The 23,474-nt window shown below is 34.2% G+C and overlaps 1 protein-coding gene across 14 annotated transcripts in view; it reads left to right on the top strand.

Annotated features, from left to right (window-relative positions):
• LOC143254306 (uncharacterized) overlaps positions 1-23,474 on the top strand; it is a 269,977-nt gene that overhangs the window by 143,567 nt on the left and 102,936 nt on the right. For 9 of the 14 annotated variants that reach the window (XM_076509269.1, XM_076509262.1, XM_076509258.1 and 6 more), the window contains one exon: positions 2,575-2,623. In XM_076509269.1, the coding sequence (XP_076365384.1) occupies positions 2,575-2,623 (49 nt within the window). Of the gene's footprint in view, positions 1-2,574; positions 2,624-10,842; positions 11,088-11,123; positions 11,457-17,390; positions 17,631-23,474 lie in introns of those variants that run through there. The other 5 variants (XM_076509270.1, XM_076509272.1, XM_076509266.1 and 2 more) reach the window with 5 other exon arrangements.

The raw sequence follows: 23,474 nt of genomic DNA, 5'->3' as shown, positions 1-23,474 counted from the left end.
TGATGTTCTGTACTATTTGTTTGTACATTTGCACATTCACGGAGATGGAGTACATTAGAATGTGAGTTAAGTACGATCAACTGGTGTTCTGTACTATTTGTTTGTACATTTGCACATTCACGGAGATGGAGTACATTAGAATGTGAGTTAAGTAGGATCAACTGGTGTTCTGTACTATTTGTTTGTACATTTGCACATTCATGGAGATGGAGTACATTAGAATGTGAGTTAAGTAGGATCAACTGGTGTTCTGTACTATTTGTTTGTACATTTCCACATTCACGGAGATGGAGTACATTAGAATGTGAGTTAAGTAGGATCAACTGATGTTCTGTACTATTTGTTTGTACATTTGCACATTCACGGAGATGGGGTACATTAGAATGTGAGTTAAGTAGGATCAACTGGTGTTCTGTACTATTTGTTTGTACATTTGCACATTCATGGAGATGGAGTACATTAGAATGTGAGTTAAGTGGGATCAACTGGTGTTCTGTACTATTTGTTTGTACATTTCCACATTCACGGAGATGGAGTACATTAGAATGTGAGTTAAGTAGGATCAACTGGTGTTCTGTACTATTTGTTTGTACATTTCCACATTCACGGAGATGGAGTACATTAGAATGTGAGTTAAGTAGGATCAACTGATGTTCTGTATTATTTGTTTGTACATTTGCACATTCACGGAGATGGAGTACATTAGAATGTGAGTTAAGTAGGATCAACTGGTGTTCTGTACTATTTGTTTGTACATTTGCACATTCACGGAGATGGAGCACATTAGACTGTGAGTTAAGTAGAATCAACTGGTGTTCTGTACTATTTGTTTGTACATTTGTACGTTCATGGAAGTGAAGTAAGTTAGACTACGAGTTAGGGAGAAAAGTCATGCATCTGATAAAAAACTAATGTTTTTCATTTATCCTTTTATAAACTTTCAATAGCTGACGTACATCAGGCTTTGGTTAATTGATATTGTCCTTGGTCCATCATTTTGACTTAGTAAAAGAATCGCCCAATATCGATGACTAATTTAAGACCAATGACTGAGAAAAGCGTTAAAATATTTCTAATACAGATATATTTCTGTGGCAATATAATAAATTGTAGTGCCTTTAACGAAATTTGAGATAAGGAAACGTACACGCACCCGATAAGAAGAGAAAAAAAATCGATGTTGGAGCTGACAAATAGCAAAGATTTTCAATAAATGTTTTACGCAACAACGCTTTGAAATTAAACTCATTAAAAAAATGAACTATATATGTGTTTCCCTGTTAATTACGTATTGAACATTTTTCATTTGTGCCTTTGATAACCCGTTACTTCAGTGTAGTGTAAGTAATGTTTATGAAAATAACATTTCTCGCGTGGGTGTCTACATATTCGCTTTATTATTATACGAACTTCACAATAAACACACTTTTTTAAAATTCAATACAAAATACAAGTTGTAGCATCTCCGTTACCTTTGTCTTTGTTAATATTACTGTTGTAGCAGAAAGTATAAACGAAACGATGTAAGGAAAAACTTGGCAAATTTAAGTTGATTTATTCAAGGTTCATCTGTACAAAACGGCCATTTTAATTTCGAAAACGTTTAATCGTTTCAAAACGTTATAAGCTTATATGTGTGAGATAAAACCATATTGTTTGTTTTATTTTTCTCAGCTATAATGCCTCTATTGATGCTCATGTAGACTGCGAATTGAAACAGAAAATTTAAAATAATGTAAGGTTTCTTAATAGCCATACCGATGGAATATTAATACCTGTAATTGTTAAAAATGTTTACAATACTGCTGCCATCTGTTGTTTACAAAATAACTTATTATATAGTAACAAAAGTTATTTGCATAATTTTTCATAAAATGCGAAAAGAACATTAAGTTTTTTGTATCGAATTTTGTACTTACTGTTTCATTTTATTGTTCGAAATACAAATAATGTTTGATTGTTATATGTTAGTAACTGCTCTTCTAACTAAGCTGATAACTTGTTAACCCTAAAAGACATTGCTTATTAAGAAGTGCAACTTTTGGTACATGTAATGTTTGGCTATTAAATATTCTGATTCGTCCGTGTAGTGTGTGGAATATTTGGTTATTAGGAATTATAATTGTATTGGAACTAAATTAATATTCATAATTATAAATAAAACGTGAAAAAAAATTGAATTTCTCGTTTGCCTTTTGTACCCATTGTCTCACTTTACTTTTCACAGTTTAAATAGTGTTTAATTACATATGCTAATAATTATAACATTTAAAACGATCAGATAGGCTTTACATTTAGTTTTGATTTTTTAACCGGTTTTTCGACCACATAATGTTTGTTTGATTATAAAGAATTCTGACGCGTTCTCTTTGTTACTTGCAACGTTTGCAGTTCTAATGAGTGTTCTAATAATCAGTTTATACATTATAATTTAAAATATCTATATAACTCTCTCTTTATGGTTCGTTGTTTCTACACACTGTCTCTTTTGTTCCCCATACCTCTTCAGTCAAATCTGAGAACATCTCAGTTAATCAAATATAAATTTACTTTTTTTGTTTGGTTTATTTTCAGAACAAAACGAATAACCCGGATCATCACACCAACCAACAGATGCAGAAAGGTACGTTCGTTAAGCTATAGTTTTTTCAACTTCTTTATACCGTGTGTAAAGAACGATTACGTCGATTTACTAAACTTTCTGCGCATCACGTATGGGTTGTTTAACCACAGAAGGCCTGACGTTATAGCTTTCGATCCGAGTATCACACGTTAATAGAGGCAGGAAGAAGAAAGCATGCGCATTCTGGAGTTTGTTGTTAAGGACGTGAAAGGTGATAAAACTCTGCCTGTCAGTGCACTTCTTTAAGTTGACATACGTGTGTATGTACACGTCAAGTTAGCGCGACATGTTGGGAAATGTGTGAGATCCCCTGACTCTAACAGGTTCCCACACATATTTCATCCTCCGTCTAAAAACGTTCTTTCTAACTGATTACCAGCTTATGAGACTCTAACATCAACACCAAATTTCTGAGACCCTGAATATCTTCCACAATATACGGTCTACGATGGCTACAATATATAAATCAAAATATTATTGAATATATATACATATGTACATTTTAGAGAAAATTAACACTGATAAAGTTAAGTAAACACAATCACAAGTAAGGACTGCGTTAAAAACAGCAAATCCAAACCTCTGGCTAATTATATTAGTTTGTTATAACCCAAAATCAATCCGAAACAAAAATAAATTAAAAATAATAAACAAAAACGCTGCACTAATAAGAAGATCCCATGGTACAAGCTATAATATAAAATGTATCCTTGTTTTGGAGGTGACTAAGTGGGGATACACCGTCTACCAATCTTAACCTCCATTCGTCAATCTCACAAAAAGAAATAAAATAAAGAAGTACCAGATAAATAGATTGAGAAATAAAAATTAGGAGAGCGAGATGTGGGTGCTCAAGCCCGCAACGTCCCACATTTTATATCCCACATTATAGCATGTACCCTGGGATCATTTTAATTAGTGCAGCGTTTTTTGTTCATTATTCTTAAACTTATTTTTGTTTCGGCTTGTTTTAGGTTATAACAAACTATTATATGGACATGTATTCTCGACTTGTTAACCAAAATCTTAATTGCCACGTTTTGTTTGCTACTGATTTTATCAATGCGACCGTTTAAGCCAATTAAAAGCGAATTTCCCTGCACAATTTTAATACAGGAAAAAAATCTATTTCCTGAATTGTAACAAGTCTTTATTACGGAGAATAACCTGGCAGTGTTATCAAAATTCAACAACTTTATGTCGAATTATTTTTAATATATTGTACTAATAATTTTTATATATGAAGTAAGTCCAATGATCAAGTGAATCTAATAAATTAACGAAATGTTCACGTTATAGTTAATGTGTTCAGAGGATGACTGTGTGTGATCCAAATAAAGCAGTGTTGTATATATGTATTATCTCACAGCAAAGTCACAATGGGCTATCTGCTGTGTCGTGTCCATCAGGAGAATCGAACCACTCATTTGAGACTCTTAAATCTGAAGACTTACCGCTATCTGACGGGAGAGAATCCAAAATGGCCATGTGGCTAGAGCACTCGATTCGTAATCTGAGGGTCGTGGGTTCGAATCCCCGTCAAACCAAACATGTTTACCTCTTCAACCGCGGCGCGTTATAATGGTACGGTCAATTCCAGTATTCGTTGGTAAAAAAGCAGCCCAAGAGTTGGTGGTGGTGGGTGATTACTAGCTGCCTTCCCTGTAGTTTTACACTGCTAAATTAGGGACGGCTAGCACAGATAGTCCTCGTGTAGCTTTGCGCGATATTCCAAAAGCAAACAAACAAACAAACTCACGTGGAAACTAAAGCGGTGTTACAAACTCTCTCCATACATACACACACACACACATATATATATATTAATTGAGATAAACTCGGTAGGTATTCGATATTATAACTATAGGTTCAGCAGATTGTTCACATAGTAAATAGGCCTAACACATAAGAAGTATGTCTGACAAATTTAAGATGTGGTAACCACATTCCACAAATTGTTAACGCAGTAACAAGGTTCAATATATTACGATATATAGTAACTAGGTTCGGTATATTAACGATGTAGTAACTAGGTTCTCTATATTATCGATGTAGTAAAAAGGTTCAACATATTACTGATGTAGTAACTAAGTTCTGTATATTACCGAAGTAGTAACTACTTTCAGCAGATTAATGAAATAATAACTAGGTTCAACAGATTATCAAAATAGTCACCAGATTCCATAGGTTTCTGATATATTTAGGTTTAACAGATTACCGGTATAATAATTGAGTTTAGTAGGTTTCCAATATATTTACTATATTTATTTGGCTTTTCCACGTACGTTTAGGTTTCTAAACAGGTTCTTAGCTAAACAATTCACAAGACCAGATCACGAGCATCAATAATATATATATTTAAAATCTCAATCTGTATAGGATTACTTTGGGTATAAGACATCCTAACACCATACGTATAACATGCACTACCCTACTACAAGAAATATTATTTTATTCTTTCGCTTGTATGCGCTTGTATTGATGAAGGGTGAAATCCCCACAAAATCAGCATAGCTCAGTAACAAGTAGTAAATCGTAACATAAATTTGATTTCACACTTATTTTTAGCAAGTGCAAATGATTTTTCTCAGTGGACTTATAAAATATAAAATTATTTACAACCCAAACGTGTTCAACTTTGATTTCGTACAAGAAGCAATAAACGAAAATCATCAAATCTTCGGATTAATGTTTAGAAATGTATTTTATTCAAGGCGGAAGAAGTGATGAAAAGCACGTTTCTGTGTTTTTTCTGTGTGACTTTAATTTCGGATCATGTTTTTCTTGTACAGTGTATAAATTACACATGGACTGTAACTGCGTTTATCAGAGAATTGTTTCGGTCCACTGAACATAAGAGACGCTTTAAGTAAAGGTATGAAATGGAAGTGATTTTTAAGCTCTTGTTAAATATACCGGTTTATTATTTTGCGAGTGTCTTTTTTTTCTTTATTTATTTGGAAGCGAAGCAGAACGAAATGATTGCCTTAGAAACGAGACCACAAAAACGGAAGAACTTGCTTTATTTATTGTACACAGTGTAACTGAAAAACACGTTAGGAGCAAATGGAGACACTTTATTTTCTTGATTTTTTTTTTAAATTTCGCGCAAAGCTACACGAGGGCTATCTGCGCTAGCCGTCCCTAATTTTCCAGTGCAATACTAGAGGGAAGGCAGCTAGTCATTACCACCCACCGCCAACTCTTGGGCTACTTGACCGTCACATTATAACGCCCCCACGGCTAAAAAGGCAAGCATGTTTGGTGCGACCAGGATTCGAGCCCGCGACCCTCAGATTAGGAGTCAAACGCCTTAACCCACCTGGCTATGCCGGACCTTAGTTTCTTGACCAAATGAATAATTGAAGACTTCATCCTATAGTTCCTTTGTTTAACAGCCATGTTATCTGTGTTCTGAACACTCGCAAGGAAACAATAAACTGTATATATGTACATACACATATAGTTCACACATACGAACCATATCCATTTATATAGATATATATATTAATATATTTTTGAACACTTGCCGATTATACATTTTTAGTTCAAAGCGCCACCTATAGCTAGAAGTAAAAAATATTTTGTTGACCAACGCTATATTAGAATTACTTTAGGGGTGAGTTTCTCGTTCCAATGGCAAAACGCCTGTTGTAAATTACCTTTATGTATACTTCGTGACGATTTCGTGCCATAATTCTTTGTGTTGATATGTTTTGTATTATGTATATATATATATGTGTGTCTATAGTTTTAATTATTAGGTTAGTCGCAGCTTTAAGTCCAGATTTATGCATATGCACGTATAGTTTAATTTACTCACTTGTTCTTATGATTTCATGTTTCAGTCACTCATGTCGATCATTAACAGAATTACTTAAATTGTTAGCAACTACTCATGTTAATTCAGCTTGTTTATTATATCTATATATGTCCAACTAGCGGACTAAAATAAATTTGAATAACCTGATTGTTATTTGACACAACAATAAAAATTTATTATAAGTACAAATAGTAGGTTTGTAAGTCTTATTAATTTTTGTTTTTGTTTCTTTGATGAACGACCTGTTACTTTAGGCCCAGCATGGCCAGGTGGTTAAGGCACTCGACTCGTAACCCAAGGGTCACGGGTTTGAATCCCCTTCACCGAATTCACTCGTCCTTTCAATCGTGTGAGCGTTATAATGTGACGGTCAATCCCACTATTTATTGGTAAAAGAGTAGCCCAAGAGTTGGCGGTGGGTGGTGATAACGAACTGCCTTCCCTCTAGTCTTACAATGCAAAATTAGGGTGGGTGGTGATAACTAGCTGCCTTCCCTCTAGTCTTACACCGTTAAATTAGGGACGACTAGCGCAGACAGCCATCGTATGGCTTTGCGCGAAATTCAAAACAAACCAAACTGTTACTGTAAATTCGTATCTACACATGCTACAAAAGTTCTTTATTCTTGAACTCCTGGCTTGTTCCAAATAAATTATCTTCCAGCAGAATAGAGTACCACACTCTCTTTGCTCGAATTGCTAAAGTGTTTTTAAACCAAACTTTTCCACAGCGTTGGATTGATAGCAAAGAACGTATCAAATTGCCTACTCATTGGCCCGATTTAACCCCTTTAGATTTGCATCTCCGAGGTTTTCGAAAATAAAAGTCTCTCATAACAAACTAAAAGACTTTGAAAAACTAAAACATCGAATTCGAGATGTTATCTTATCAATCTTTACTGATGTGTTGCAAAAGGTTTTCTCTGAATTATATTAATTATAGCAAATGATGGAAGACATGTAGAAGTCCGTTAAACATTAAAACTATATCTTACAAGCCTGCTGCTTGTCTCTATATTCAATTTTTGGTGTTATCTCAAATAATAAAAAGTTATTCGATTTTATTTTTGGTGTATTCATTTGCAGATACCATGTATGTCATATCGCCTTAACTAGGGTATCAAGAGGGTCTAAAACACATCTTGAAAGTCACCTAGACATGGTGGGTATCTAAGAATAGGTTTCGAGGTTGCTGAATCCTATAGGGATTGGATTATGTATTTCTGGCCTCTCTCTGGATCTCAGGAGTACCTTGGATGAAAATGTGTTCACACCCCCACTTCTGAACCAGTAAAACCAAGCTTGGAATGCATGGTCATGTAGCACGGGCAGTTATTCTAATAGTTGGAATACATGCTCCTGTAGCACGGACAGCTGTCCTAATAGTTGGAATACGTGTGCTCCTGTAGCACGGGCAGTTGTTCTAATATGCTTTTTTTTTCTTTTTTTTTTTTTGGATATGGACTCCCCGTAGGGTAGTTGTTAAAAGTAATTGGAAGAAATAGAAGAGCTTGACTGGCACATTCCTAGTGTTAATAACATACAATAAACATATCTTTGTGTATTTTCATGTGTTCATTATTATTCTTTCTTTTTCTGTATCTTCTCCTCCGTGATGGCCTTATAGTAAAAGTTTTTAATCTATATTTGAAGTTACCATGAAATGCGAATTATATATATATAAAAGAAAGATTGTAGTATATCCACAGTGTCTAGCAAAAGTATTCGCCTCCCACCAGTAACATCACATTTTGATGAAATATAGATGATTTAAACAATTTTTAATTATCTTGTTTTTAGTCAAAACTCTAATGGTCAAACTTAACACTATTAGGTGTGGAGAAAGATGGGTTTTTAGGATCACTTCTCTTATCTACAACTGGCGACATCCCTTGCCAACGATTTGGTCTATCAGAATCATTTCCCACAATTCCAGCTGGCAACATCCCTTACCAACGACTTGATTTAGATAATTCAAATCCGTTGAAATATCTTACTTATTACTTGTTTCAGAACGTTATCTTTTCTTTTTTTTTTCCCGTGGGAAACAACTTTGTTATTATGGATCTGGATAACCAGGAAGGTGAGATAAGAAAGTACATAAATCTATATAGATCGAACATATGTACCACCTAGAATAAGGTCACATACTTATCGAATTCAACGCTACGTTATTGTCTCTGTCTAGTGGATGTGGTCGTCAATATTCTCCTGTTATATCAGTTATTAAAGATTTTAGCCGTTTAAAAGTTTGACGTTGTAACGCTCGTGTTTATTAACGTGAAAGATTATGACAGATAAAACCACATACTAAATGACAGATAGGACGATATAAAAATGAAACATAAAACAGGAGCATTAGAACTACTAAGTAATTATGTACATACATTCTTGAAACGTACGTGTAGTGTGAGCGCCGGTTTGTATAATACAATCTGATTTGCCAACTTCATTGAACTTTTATGTTTAAATACAAATAAAAATTATTTTACCGTATCAGAATGAATAAAACAGTTAATTTTTACTATTTACGCCATATGATCTTACTGGTTAACTCCGTATTTATTATTATAACGTTACTTGTCATAAGATTTTCTCGGTGGTTAACTCCGTATTTATTATTATAACGTTATTTGTCATGAGATTAATCGCTGTACTCCTTATGGTAAAAAATAAAACTAGTACCACGAGTATCCACCTTTTAATACATATAGATCGTTATGTAGTTCAAAGTATCACCATGCATTTTTAACGTTTTTAAAAATAGGCTTAGAAGGAAGCTTTCCTACCACTTTTACTAAATTAAAGCGCATTTTTTTTTTTTTTACATTGATGAAAAAGTAGGGAGAATGTGATAAACACATTTTAAAAACCTCTACACATTAAGTTGAAAAAGAGCTGTATCAGGTTTCTTCAAGTACGTGTGGCGTCCTTTAGTATCACACACGTGCTTGTTTGTTGTTATTGTTTTGAATGTATAAATGTATGTTTAATACAGGGAGACTAGAAACGTTTTAACATTTCTTTATTTGATCTACCTATTCTTTAGATACCATTCATCCCTAAAACGAAAATCAGATTAAGAAATATTGCAAGTTATAGAAAGTGAAAACTGCACTTAATCTAAATAACACGCGATATATATATATTTCAATGGTCCCCATTAACATTTTTGCTATCTCCCTCTGTGGGTTGCTTAACGTAACTTTCAGAAAATAGGCTACGGTAGTGGTATATTATACATAGAAAACGTAACAACGCATCGATTGAACAGTGCAGCCAGCGTTTCTCTTGTTTTTAATGACATCACGGTTTTAAAGTTTTATTCCTATACAAAGTGTTGGTTCTTTTGTTTTGTTTTCGGAAATTATGAGAATGTATGTCAGCTCGGTCATTACGGTGTATTTCGAACATTTACTTTTAAATATAGTATTATATTTCGCTTTGATGAAAGTAAACATTTTATTATTCATGTAAACTAATGATGATAACATCGAATGAAAATCAGATCGTCTTAGAAAGTTCTTTTAATGATAATTTGTAGAACATTTTCAGAAATTTATTTAACTTTGAACACTGGACTTTGTCCACTGCAAGTAGGCGCAATATAAGTAGATAAACAAAGCATTTGTTTTTGTTGATAGAATGAGATAGAAATGATAAATGTTTCTCATTTACGTAATTGTATCATCAGCAAGACATCTTAGAATCACAAGGGATTCTAACTCGTCAAACATTATTTAAGTTTCACTCAACTGAAATTGCTTGGTTCTGTCTAGCCAGAACTAGTTTGTGTACTCATCGTTGATTGATTGAATAAAACGTAGAAACATAATGCAGACATCTGTACTTTGATTGAAAGTGTATGTCTGTTTGGAATTAAGCCGAAAGCTACATAATGGGCTATCTGTGCTCTGCCCACCATGGATATCGAAATATTGTTTCCAGCGGTATGATTCTGCAAACATATACGCTGGGGAAGGAGGTGATTGAAAGTGACACACTCAAACTGCAAGAGCTATTATATTTTATAAAAATGAATGTTAACCCTAAACACATTATCATTTACATTATGATGCATAGTATGTTCAGTGTAGGGGAGGTTAACACTGATGAGCACAGTTTTTGAGCCTCCATTTAGGAGCTTATACTACTTAAGATAATTTTTTTCCCATAAGTTTGCCCCGGAGTGAACGATTAATTTTTTGTCTGATTTTGAATTTAAAAAAATATATATATTATTTTTCTCTGCTATTCCAAGACCAACACACGCTTTTAATAAGTGTTCTTGATATTTTTTGCACTTTTCGTCATATTAGTGCACGTGACACACGCACGTGTGATGTCATCAGGTGCTCCCATAATGATTACAATGGCGGGAGTTTAAAGTACTACTATTATTATTATTATTATTCATGAAATGACGATTGCAGAGTCTCGCGTGATACCAGGCGGTCGGCGAAGAACGCGGTCACGTGACTTTACTAGCAGGACAGGGTTATCAGTTCCTTCCATAATTTCAAATGGCAGATAAAAAGCGGGCTGCGTTTCCTATATAGTGCTCGCATACATTGAGTGAGTTCCACGCTACAAACGGCGCAGAAGAAAGCGCCGCCATGATGGAAAAGTCGGAAACGGTATGTAAGTAGCATCTCCAAAAAACTCCTTTCCCTACTGGCTGCTTCGGGGGAAGGGGTCTTGTTCTCTAGCGCTGGTCTATCGGACAGTGTAGACGTCATTCAATGTCAAGGTGTGGCTGAGGGACGCATGTGAATACTTACTGTCTTTAAGAAACGCGTGGATAGGTTCTTGTTCTTCACGGCGTTGTCTCAACCCTTTGAATACGAGCAACCTGAGTGTACCGGTACAGCGGGGCTCCATAGTCTTAGACAGGCAGGGCGCTTGTTGTTCAAGTTACGAGTTAAGCTGAGATGGGAGTGTCTTTACACGGTCGTCTGTGGCTGTTATTTTGTTAGGTTGCATATTACAAATATTAGAATTGATTCATGGGTACGTTTTCAGCAGTATGTTTAAATGGGTACACCTGTGAGAGTGGAGGTCTTGAAAGTAATTGCGTTTCGAATGAGTCTTAGCATGTGGTCTTAGATAACTAATATAGACTAGACTACTGAAAAAAAAAAAAAAAACGCTTTAAAATAACTTTGGAAGTTGACAAATGATTTTTTTACATTCAGAGTTTAGTTTGAATATGGTTCTTCTTAGCTGGTGTTAATTAAAATGTTTGTGTTTGCACAGTTTGATATATCGTGCATTCTAAAATACAAAATTATTTGATTATGGTTCGTATGGATGTGCTGCATGCGTTAAACAAGAAATATTTGTGTATGTGTGTTTGTGTATTTTATTTCCATACTTCCTATATTATGTTGTTGTTGTTTGAATTAAGCACAAAGCTACACAATGGATTATCTGTGCTCTGCCCACCACGGGTATCGAAACCTGGATTTTAGCATTGTAAGTCCGCAGACATTCCGCTGTGACACTGGGGGGTCCTATATTATGTATGTATGTATGTATGAATATTTCACTGATGCATTTTAATATACATCCAAACGTTTTGAACGCTTTTGTTTTTGTTCAATTGTAAACAGCCCATTTTCGAAACCTCTCGAGTTTTGTGGTAATTTTTTTTTTAGGTTTAATCATTGTAAAATGATTGGAATTTATTATTAAGTAGGATAGATATATTACAGGATAGATACTGTTGTAATATATAAATTATTGAACGTAGTCAATTCGAATTATAAGTTAAAGGTAACACATTTTGTTAATAGCAATTGACAGTTTACAGTTTCAGGCTTTTTGTTGTTTCTTCACGAACTTGTAAGTTTAACAGCGTGGTCGACCCTATCAACTTTTTGTACGTTTTTTTTTTCTAAATTATTTATGTATCAAGCTACTCGAATTTACAAGTTACAGGTTTTCTAATAACATAAAAAAATCACACAAAAAGATCATCAATATTACAAGTAATCTATTAATTACTTCTGGGGTTTTCTACCTATTCTATATAAAAATGACAATGTTTTGTTGTTTCTTTATAAGGAGTCTAATAACGACCAAAACATGAAATTTACTCATTGTCATGTAATCTGTAAATCCCATCGATAGTGGACAGTATTAAAAACAAATTAGTAATTTGAGAGGTACATCTGAAATGTAAACAACTTTGTTTGATTAGGAGCAAAGCTACATTGGGGAATCGAACGTCGGATTATAGCGTTATATAAGTCTGTAGACCTGTCGCTGTCCCACCGGAGGGACATTGAAATCACTAGTGATTTTAATAAATGTTCATGAATGTCAACAAATAGGTTATAATATCTTATTTTTGTAGGGAGGTAGAAAGCCCAAACACATTAAAAGTGGCTCATTTAAAGGTAGGTAATATAATTAGATCCTTACACAACAAAACACATTTCAGGAACAATGGTGGAGCTTCTGGTGAGGTTTTCTGGTACTTAATTTTCCTCTCAAAATAGTTTATTTTCAGGCAACAGAATGTGTTCGGTTAACAAGTATTTTTCATGACGAAAAATGACCAGCGCCAATACAGCTAGTCAATATTCAGCAGCAACCGTATGTTAAAATAAAAACCAAAATTTAAAAGCGCACAGCAAATATTTTTTGAGACTGTCCCAAGTCTCAAACATAGAACTAAAAAAATTATTCAGTAATTTCCTGTGTAGATATATACATATATATATGTATGTGAAACTGGGAACAATCTCATACATTCAACATAATTTGATGTCTTACTGCATCATTGTCATCCCACGATTTTTATCTTTATATAGAAAATTCTTGATTAATTTTTTTTATTCTATTGTGAAACTGGGGAGAGTCTAATTTTAAAATATTTATGGTGCATTATTAAACACTGGTATTATTTAAAGCTAATTTAGTATGTGCCACGACGGTGTTTGTGAATAAACCATTTAAATTTCAATACTAATAAATTTTAAGATATTTTGGAACACTTCAGTATTATAATTTAAATATGCACGTGTCCGTGTGTAATGCTTGGCCTACTTTTCATTGCAAACGTACAGCCAGTTCTCCCAGAGTAGCAATAAGTTATAAAAAAATTGCCTAACAAAGAAAATCTCATTTTGAACATTATTCTCATCGGATAGTGAGTGAAAAAACAAGATTATTAAATAACAAGTTGTTATTTATGCTTTTCTTACTTTCGTTTAATAATTAAAATATCCGATAAACTTCAAATAACATAAAAGATAATTTCCAACTTGGTTGCGTGTGGCGACATCATCAATTTTGAAATTATAAAAGATTAGGCTTAGGTGTTAAAATTTTGGATTTTAGGCGTAACTTTTTTTTTCTTAGCAGCTTAGGAACAATTTGGGAATTTACTTTGATTTTGATTAAAGTATCGCTGTAAGACTGAAATATTTAATTTAAATTTGGTTATAAAGTAAACTGTTTTACCTTGTACTGTAGGATGTTTTTTTACTAGTATTGAATTTTATTTACCGATTATGATAGTTAGGGTTACTGTTTTTTTATACCCTATGGCGGAGGGGGGATTAGAACTAACTGACTACAGATTTAATAATGTAATTGGGTTAAGCCCATTTTGGCTCAGCTGTTAGCAAGAGTTAGGAATACCTTTGATATGTTTTACTTGTAGGAAATACTGCTTGATTTTAACTTTTCATACTTGTATCCATCGAATTCATTATAAAGGAAGTATATCTTGTTATTTTTGAGCCATTAAGACAGTGCATCAGAGTAATAAAAGTAAAGTGTAAAATCGTCCTGTGACAAGAGTGTAAGTCAATGAAGGAGTTAGTCTGATGTGAAACACTAACAAAAATCTCTCGCACACGTAATAAATATTTCAACTCCATAAAAAAATAATTAAGCCGTCAGCTATAATGAATGCTCCCCAGAATTTTTTTGTTAATTAAGGGATAGCGTTTCTTTAACTAGACAGCTGTTATCAGTCATCAGACGCACGTGTTTGAATTCCATTCTCCTATTCTTCTTTTGAAAATTCTGTTTGTTTTTTTATAACTTTTTTACCATTAATTTTTGTTTAATTACTCGTTTATAGCTAAGCAAAAAGCATACAATGTGCCAATTGTGCTGTGCCCATGACGGGTATCTAAACCCAATTTCTAGCGTTATAGGGCATACGATCGTGACACTGGGGGGGGGACAAAAACAGTAGGTGTAATACACCAAGTATATTTCAATGAAAATATCTTAATGGTATCTAGATGGTTAAGAAAAAACCACAAAATAGAATATTAGTTTTCCCTACAGTTAATGCTCCCTGGTCGCGAATAATGCTAAAACTCAAGTTACGATATTCGCGGTGGAAAGAGTACAGAAGCTCATTGTGTAGCTTTGCGTTTACCAACAAAGATGCAAAACAAATCACGAGATTCAAATGGTTAGATTCAGTTACATGTTAAAATTGTAAGTGTATTTAACTACCTGTTTCATCAACCCTACTTACGTGTGTGTGGAAATACATGTCGTAAACAGTTTAGTTTGTTTTAAATTTCGCGCAAAGCTACTCGAGGGTTATCTGCGCTAACTGTACCTAATTTAGCAGTGTAAGGCTAGAGGGAAGGCAGCTAGTCATCACCACCCACTGCCAACTCTTGGGCTACTCTTTTACCAACGAATAGTGGGATTGACTGTCACATTATAACGCCCCCACGGCTGAAAGGGCGAGCATGTTTGGTGTGATTCAAACCCGCGACCCTCAAATTACGAGTCGAGCGCTTTAACCACCTGGCCATGCCGGGCCTAGTTAAAAGGAATAAAATGGAGCATTGGGTAAAAAAAAGAGTGTACAGTTAGCCAGCGTCATCTATAGGTATTCCCCCGTATATGTTTGTATGTGTGTGTGTTTGTGCTTAGTCCAAAATACTTTAGTCCAGTCTTAAACGTTGCTGGTTAACTAGGATTGGCCATTAATTAGTTACGTGCTCATCGTGGTAACCGTTTGAGCTCCAGAATCACAGAGTGATAGTAGTTTGAACTTACGTTCGTCTATTTATGAGGAGAAATATACCCTCCTCTCCCCAAGAAAAGTGCTTATGGTTGTGTAATAACGTACCAATAAAACAAAGCTTTTATCGAGGGTTTCACTTAGGGACTTCATATTTTATAAAAACAGCTTTGTTTAAACTCAAAGGTCAAGAATAACACATCTAAATTTTCTGAAGAACTTGCACGCATGTTCCGTTGTAAGCCTTACACGTACGTAGATGAAAGCTTCTCTTAGAAAAGGGTTGGGTATGCCCTCGTTGTTAATGTGCCGAGATATGAATCTACGGATCCAATGTTCACCGCAAAAAAAAAAAGATCCACTATTCAGTCAGACAAAAAATGGTGGTAGATGCTGCTGACTCGCTATCTCTATCCTGGTGTTTTAGTTCAAAAGTAGGGATGACCAGAGCAGATAGTTTTTTAAAAATATATTTGCGCAAATACCCCCCCAAAAAAAAAAAAAAAAAAACAACAAAACACCGCCGGACAAACTCAGAATTCTACTACAACGTATTGAAAGCCAAAGTGCCAAGTTAGGGGAAAAGACTGGTGATTTTTAAGCACAAATAAATTTGGGCGACACTAGTTCAAAGATACTTAATAGCACAGCGAGAAGCCTAAACAAGAAATTACAGTCTGAGGAACAATCACCATGACTCCGAAAAAAAGCGGGTGGAAATTATATAGTTAGCTGCGCGTGAGGAGTTAGAAAAACTTCTCCAATGGCACAAACCTAATGTAGGAATTTAAGCAAAGCAATTGTAATACTGAACGTAAGAAAAACAAAAAACACCAGTATAATCTGTATGTATTATTAATGCTGTGATGTATTAACTGAGGATTTATAACTTTGTACGTAAAACAAAAACAGTGTGATCTGTATGTGTTGTTAATTCTGTGATGTGTAACTGAAAAGTCATAACATTGTACGTAAAAAAATACCAGTATGATCTGTATGTGTTATTAATGCTGTGATGTGTTAACTGAGAAATTATAATATTATGCGTAAAAAAACACCGACCAGGATGATCTGTATGTGTTATTAATACTGTGTATTTTTAAGAAATTGTTTTCACTACCTTTTATCACCCCTCCACAAAACTGTAAATGATTGAAAGTATATGTCGACTCTTATTGTTGTTTTTCAAGTCCGCTCTGCACATATGTCGTTATCTTGTGAACAATTTTATTGATAACCGAATGATAGGTATACGTTATTATAATATTAACAGTCACATTCGCAAGGAATATTTTTTTTTTACAGCGAACACTCCCTCCCAGTCGTGAAACTTGTCATTATATTTGCAGCTTGTTGGAATACGTACGTTATTTTCGTTTGCAAGTTTACTTTCGCTATACAGACTGTATTAAGGCGAAATATGCATTTTTACCTATCTGACGTAACAAGCCAGGCAAGGCCTAGTTGCTACTAATGTTCGCTGTTTCTGTTTATCGGAAATTATATCCTTCGGGTGGCCCTGGGAGGGTCATGTACAATCTTAACCTCTTACCCCTACTACTACTGTTGCGGACTGTGAATTCTTATGTCCAAGAATCGCGCCTTATGCCTTTGTCAAAACGAAAAACAAAGTAGGCCAAGAACTGTTGACTAACTAGTTGCATTCACGTGTCAGTTCAAAAATTAGGGTTGGCTCATCTCTAGCTAGAAAACAAACATAGTCGGCACTTTCAGTTTTATCGTTACAGAACGGGTGGTATTACTTACGTTGTTTTGGTAGAAATATCATAAAGAAAGCCAGTAAATATCTTGTAAAAAATTTCTTCGTCGTACAGCCCAGTCCAACAGCGTTCGGTTGTGGGATTAGTTAGGCCTAACAGCATTGTTCTCCTATTAATCGTCTGTAAACATCAGAATACCTTTTGTGTCTTTCGTAGCGCCAGTAGGAAAAGGAGGAACGAAAAACTCGCCACCTGCTGATTTGTTTTCTCCCCTTTTGTATACGCGGCTATGATATACTTTCTGGCCTTGCCTGTCGGCGGGAATACGCTAAAGCCAAGAGGTGATGGATATTCGACAACAACAAGCGGGGTTAGCCTGTGCAACCCCTGTTATCTCGTTGTTGAAGTTAAGAAACTTTCTCTTCGAACCTAGGTTCAAGTCCCAGCAAGCTGATGGTAAGTATAAGATCATGGCGAGGGGAAAGAAATAGGTTTCCAAATATGGAGATGCCGCTGGTAGGCTCTGTTTATATATGTCTATCTACGTAACGTTCTATATTATATATCTGTATCTATTTAATATAGACGAACCTTCCTAAATTTCGTTGTTGTTGTTTTTATTAGTTAGATTGCTCTTTCTTTTTCATCTGTTTAGTGATTTACCACATAACTACCTGTCTATGATTACCTAGCTTTCATTAAAATAATGAATTCAATAAAAAAGTGCTTTGAAAATTGTAATTTTTGTAAGACGGCCCTCTACATTTCTCATAACATATATACTTCTTTTGAAAGAAAAAAAAACTTGACGTGCGTAACTATAATTTAACGTTAAGGAATTATATTATATCACAACAAAATTAAGTTATAGAGGAAAATAAAAACGAAAGCTTGGGTATAGTTAACGTTTCGTGAATAAATGTTACCCTAAAACAGAGATTCATTTGAAGTTTAAATTAATTGAGAGAATGTGTACAAGACAATTATAGGAAATCATGCAATACTAACATTATCTTGTAGTCCAAACGCTTGTTCTGGACTGTGGCCATAACCTTTGACATAGGATAGCTAAGACTAGTAATTATTTACTGCAAGTTTTGAGACTTTGTATTTAATGTTGTCTAGCACATTAGACTCTATTAATTCTGTATATATTTGTGTAACTCGACTACTCGGATCATTGTACTTGTCTGTATCGCTTTGGCATATAACACTTTAACTCGTTATAACTCACATGGAATCTTTAGTTCATCCATTGAGACTTTATTATTTTCCAAGTCATGCTGTAAGCCAACATTCTATACTGTTTGAACTTTTCTGGTTTGTTTGTTTTTGAATTTCTCGCAAGCTAGCTACACGAGGGCTATCTGCGCTAGTCATCCCTAACTTAGCAGTGTAAGGCTAGAGGGAAGGCAGCTAGTCATCACCACCCACTGCGAACTCCTGGACTACTTTTTTTTTTCCAACGAATAGGGGGATTGAACGTTGAATTATAACGCCCCCACGACTGAAAGGGCGAGCAACTTTGGTGTGACAGCGATTCGAACCAGCGACCCTCAGATTACGAGTTGAGCGCCTTTACCACCTGGCCATTGTTCTGTTAATGTGTATCATTTTAAAATCCATAACTTGTGAATGCAGTAGAAGGCAAACTGTAGGAACTATGCATTGGAATAGATAGTTTGTTTTAACTTTAGTAGAGTCCAAACTGTGGTAATGCCTCGTTTCGTATTGAGCTTAACTATTATAACTGTATAACTCACATTCATGCTAATATTCAATTTTGTTGTGTCATAAAACTCTAAAACACTTTTAGCAGCAAGTTAGTCAAAATCCTTAAAATAAGGTGAAAAAAACAACAACAACAACACAGAACACAAGGAAACACCTAATACATAACTATTCTATATCAAGTGTTGTACTCAGAAGATTGGCACTATACATAGTATAGTTATAGTTCAAAATGTTATTTTCCAGATGTTTTTGAATGTATCGTGAAGATTTATACTCCAGAATCTACCTTGTTTTATTGTGTAATCCAGCTAGTTGAGTTTTAAAAAATCGATTCCATCAGTTAGTAACAATTACTTAACCTGTCGCAATGTATCTGGCTTCAGTATACGATGTAACTGATTAAATTTCAGCAATATACTTGTTTCATTCTTCAGTCCAACTACCAATATTGTAACAGTATGCTTTGTTTCATTCTTGAGTCCATCTACCAATATTGTAACAGTATGCTTTGTTTCATTCTTGAGTCCATCTACCAATATTGTAACAGTATGCTTTGTTTCATTCTTCAGTCCGTCTACATATATTGTAACAGTATGCTTTGTTTCATTCTTAAGTCCATCTACCTATATTGTAACAGTATGCTTTGTTTCATTCTTAAGTCCATCTACCTATATTGTAACAGTATGCTTTGTTTCATTCTTAAGTCCAACTACCTATATTGTAACAATATGCTTTGTTTCATTCTTGAGTCCAACTACCTATATTGTAACAGTATGCTTTGTTTCATTCTTAAGTCCATCTACCTATATTGTAACAGTATGCTTTGTTTCATTCTTAAGTCCAACTACCTATATTGTAACAGTATGCTTTGTTTCATTCTTAAGTCCAACTACCTATATTGTAACAATATGCTTTGTTTCATTCTTGAGTCCATCTACCTATATTGTAACAGTATGCTTTGTTTCATTCTTAAGTCCATCCACCTATATTGTAACAGTATGCTTTGTTTCATTCTTAAGTCCATCTACCTATATTGTAACAGTATGCTTTGTTTCATTCTTAAGTCCATTTACCTATATTGTAACAGTATGCTTTGTTTCATTCTTAAGTCCAACTACCTATATTGTAACAATATGCTTTGTTTCATTCTTGAGTCCATCTACCTATATTGTAACAGTATGCTTTGTTTCATTCTTGAGTCCATCTACCAATATTGTAACTGTATGCTTTGTTTCATTCTTCAGTCCATCTACCTATATTGTAACAGTATGCTTTGTTTCATTCTTAAGTCCATCTTCCTATATTGTAACAGTATGCTTTGTTTCATTCTTAAGTCCAACTACCTATATTGTAACAGTATGCTTTGTTTCATTCTTCAGTCCATCTACCTATATTGTAACAGTATGCTTTGTTTCATTCTTCAGTCCGTCTACCTATATTGTAACAGTATGCTTTGTTTCATTCTTAAGTCCAACTACCTATATTGTCACTGTATGCTTTGTTTCATTCTTAAGTCCAACTACCTATATTGTAACAGTATGCTTTGTTTCATTCTTAAGTCCAACTACCTATATTGTCACTGTATGCTTTGTTTCATTCTTAAGTCCAACTACCTATATTGTAACAGTATGCTTTGTTTCATTCTTAAGTCCAACTACCTATATTGTCACAGTATGCTTTGTTTCATTCTTAAGTCCAACTACCTATATTGTAACAGTATGCTTTGTTTCATTCTTAAGTCCAAATACCTATATTGTAACAGTATGCTTTGTTTCATTCTTCAGTCCAACTACCTATATTGTAACAAGTCCAACTACCTGCTTTGTTTTTCATTCTTAAGTCCAACTACCTATATTGTAACAGTATGCTTTGTTTCATTCTTAAGTCCAACTACCTATATTGTCACTGCATGCTTTGTTTCATTCTTAAGTCCAACTACCTATATTGTAACAGCATGCTTTGTTTCATTCTTAAGTCCAACTACCTATATTATCACTCTATGCTTTGTTTCATTCTTAAGTCCAACTACCTATATTATCACTCTATGCTTTGTTTCATTCTTAAACCTTTCATTCGGCAGATACCTATATTGTAACAGCATGCTTTGTCTTAAGTCCAACTACCTATATTGATGTGGCTTTCCTCTGATTCTTAAGTCCAACTACCTATATTATCACTCTATGCTTTGTTTCATTCTTAAGTCACACTTAAACCTTTCATTCAGATAGCCCGATGTGGCTTACTGTTATTGTTGTTGTTGTCAGATTTTGTGACGATCAAGAAGGTATTTGCTGTAAAAGAATGAGTAGTGATATTTTTCTTGTTACTATATTTTAGTTACAAACATAAAATAACACGATTTTTTGCTTCAACAAACTGTATTTAAAGATAAGTTTCGCTGTAGGGCGTATGCGTAAAGCATTGATATATTATATTTATGTATGTCTACGTATATGTGTGTGTGTCAGAATACGTTTGACTAGGACTTGTTTCCTGTTCGTGCTGATTTCAACTAATTAAAAACTCAGCATGCTTTCTCAGCTGGCGCCCCCTGGCTCTGTTCTAGTGACAGGTGAACGTGACTTATAAAAATATCGTTGGTAGCTAACTTGTTGCACAATGCTATGTAATATGTATGTGTGATCAGGTGGAAGTGAAACCCTATAAAATAACTGTCTGTCTGCCTGTCTGTCTGTCTGTTTAGTAGAACCTTATGATAATACCAACAGCTGCTTACCAATATTTTAACTCGACGTTTAGTGGGATAGTATGTTTTGTGAAAAGTCCTAACTTTTTTCAGTGGGCAAAGCTTGTTATTAGATACTAGATGTATGTGTGTGTGTATATATATACATAAATAGAGTACATTTTAAGAGCCATTTTTATTTTCTGTAGAAGGTTAAAAGGACCAACGGGTCAAAGTCTTGGATCTCTCTTTTTATATATATACATATATGTAGTCAGTTCTTCGATCAAATAACATCTCCGTTAGGTCCTCGTTATATTTTTCTAAAGGCTTCTTTTCACTGATTATTGGTTCGGATGGTAGATTGTGATTATTCGTTTCTGATGGCTTGTTTTTATTTCAACTTGTGGGTTTGGATGGTAAATGGTGATTATTTGTTTCTAATGGCTTGTTTTTACTTCTTATTGATACGGATGGTAGATTGTGGTTATTTGTTTCTAATGCCTTGTTTTTACTACTTATTTGTTCGGATGGTAGATTGTGGTTATTTGTTTCTAATGGCTGGTTTTTACCACTTATTGATTGGGATGGTAGATTGTGGTTATTTGTTTCTAATGGCTGGTTTTTACTACTTATTGGTTCGGATGGTAGATTGTGGTTATTTGTTTCTAATGGCTTGTTTTTACTACTTATTGGTTCGGATGGTAGATCGTGGTTATCTGTTTATAATGGCTTGTTTTTACTACTTATTGGTTCGCATGGTAGATTGTGGTTATCTGTTTATAATGGCTTGTTTTTACTACTTATTGGTTCGGATGGTAGATTGTGGTTATCTGTTTCTAATGGCTTGTTTTTACTACTTATTGGTTCGGATGGTAGATTGTGGTTATCTGTTTCTAATGGCTTCTTTTTACTACTTATTGGTTCGGATGGTAGATTGTGGTTATCTGTTTCTAATGGCTTCTTTTCACAACTTATTGATTGGGATGGTAGATTGTGGTTATTCGTTTATAATGGCTTGTTTTTACTACTTATTGGTTCGGATGGTAGATCGTGGTTATCTGTTTATAATGGCTTGTTTTTACTACTTATTGATTGGGATAGTAGATTGTGGTTATTTGTTTCTAATGACTCGTTTTTACTACTTATTGGTTCGGATGGTAGATCGTGGTTATCTGTTTCTAATGGCTTGTTTTTACTACTTATTGGTTCGGATGGTAGATTGTGGTTATCTGTTTTTAATGGCTTCTTTTTACTACTTATTGGTTCGGATGGTAGATTGTGGTTATCTGTTTCTAATGGCTTCTTTTCACAACTTATTGATTGGCATGGTAGATTGTGGTTATTCGTTTATAATGGCTTGTTTTTACTACTTATTGGTTCGGATGGTAGATCGTGGTTATCTGTTTCTAATGGCTTGTTTTTACTACTTATTGATTGGGATGGTAGATTGTGGTTATTTGTTTCTAATGACTCGTTTTTACTACTTATTGGTTCGGATGGTAGATTGTGGTTATTTGTTTTTAATGGCTTGTTTTCACTACTTTGGTTCATATTATATAGCCAGTTTTTAGCTCGGTCCTTGAAATCAAAAACAAAGAAACCCGTATATTGAATTAACAATGCAAAGTGAACTTCATAAAAATAATTATATAATTAAAAATAATAGAAATTAATATTATTTACTTGCTTATTACACAATACTGTTCATGAAGTTACTATAACAGAAACAACGAAATATAACCTTACTTACAGAGACACATGAAAGCAAAACTCAGTTATTTTCTTTTTTTTCTTTCATCATTTTGGTCGAATGTCTGTCTTCTTTTATCCTTCATCATTTCCAAAATTTATGTTTGTTATGATGACAATATTGTGTA

The sequence above is a fragment of the Tachypleus tridentatus genome, chromosome 6 (genome assembly GCF_004210375.1).
Source record: "Tachypleus tridentatus isolate NWPU-2018 chromosome 6, ASM421037v1, whole genome shotgun sequence".
Lineage (NCBI taxonomy): Eukaryota > Metazoa > Arthropoda > Merostomata > Xiphosura > Limulidae > Tachypleus > Tachypleus tridentatus.
This window is presented reverse-complemented; position numbering and strand designations above follow the sequence as displayed.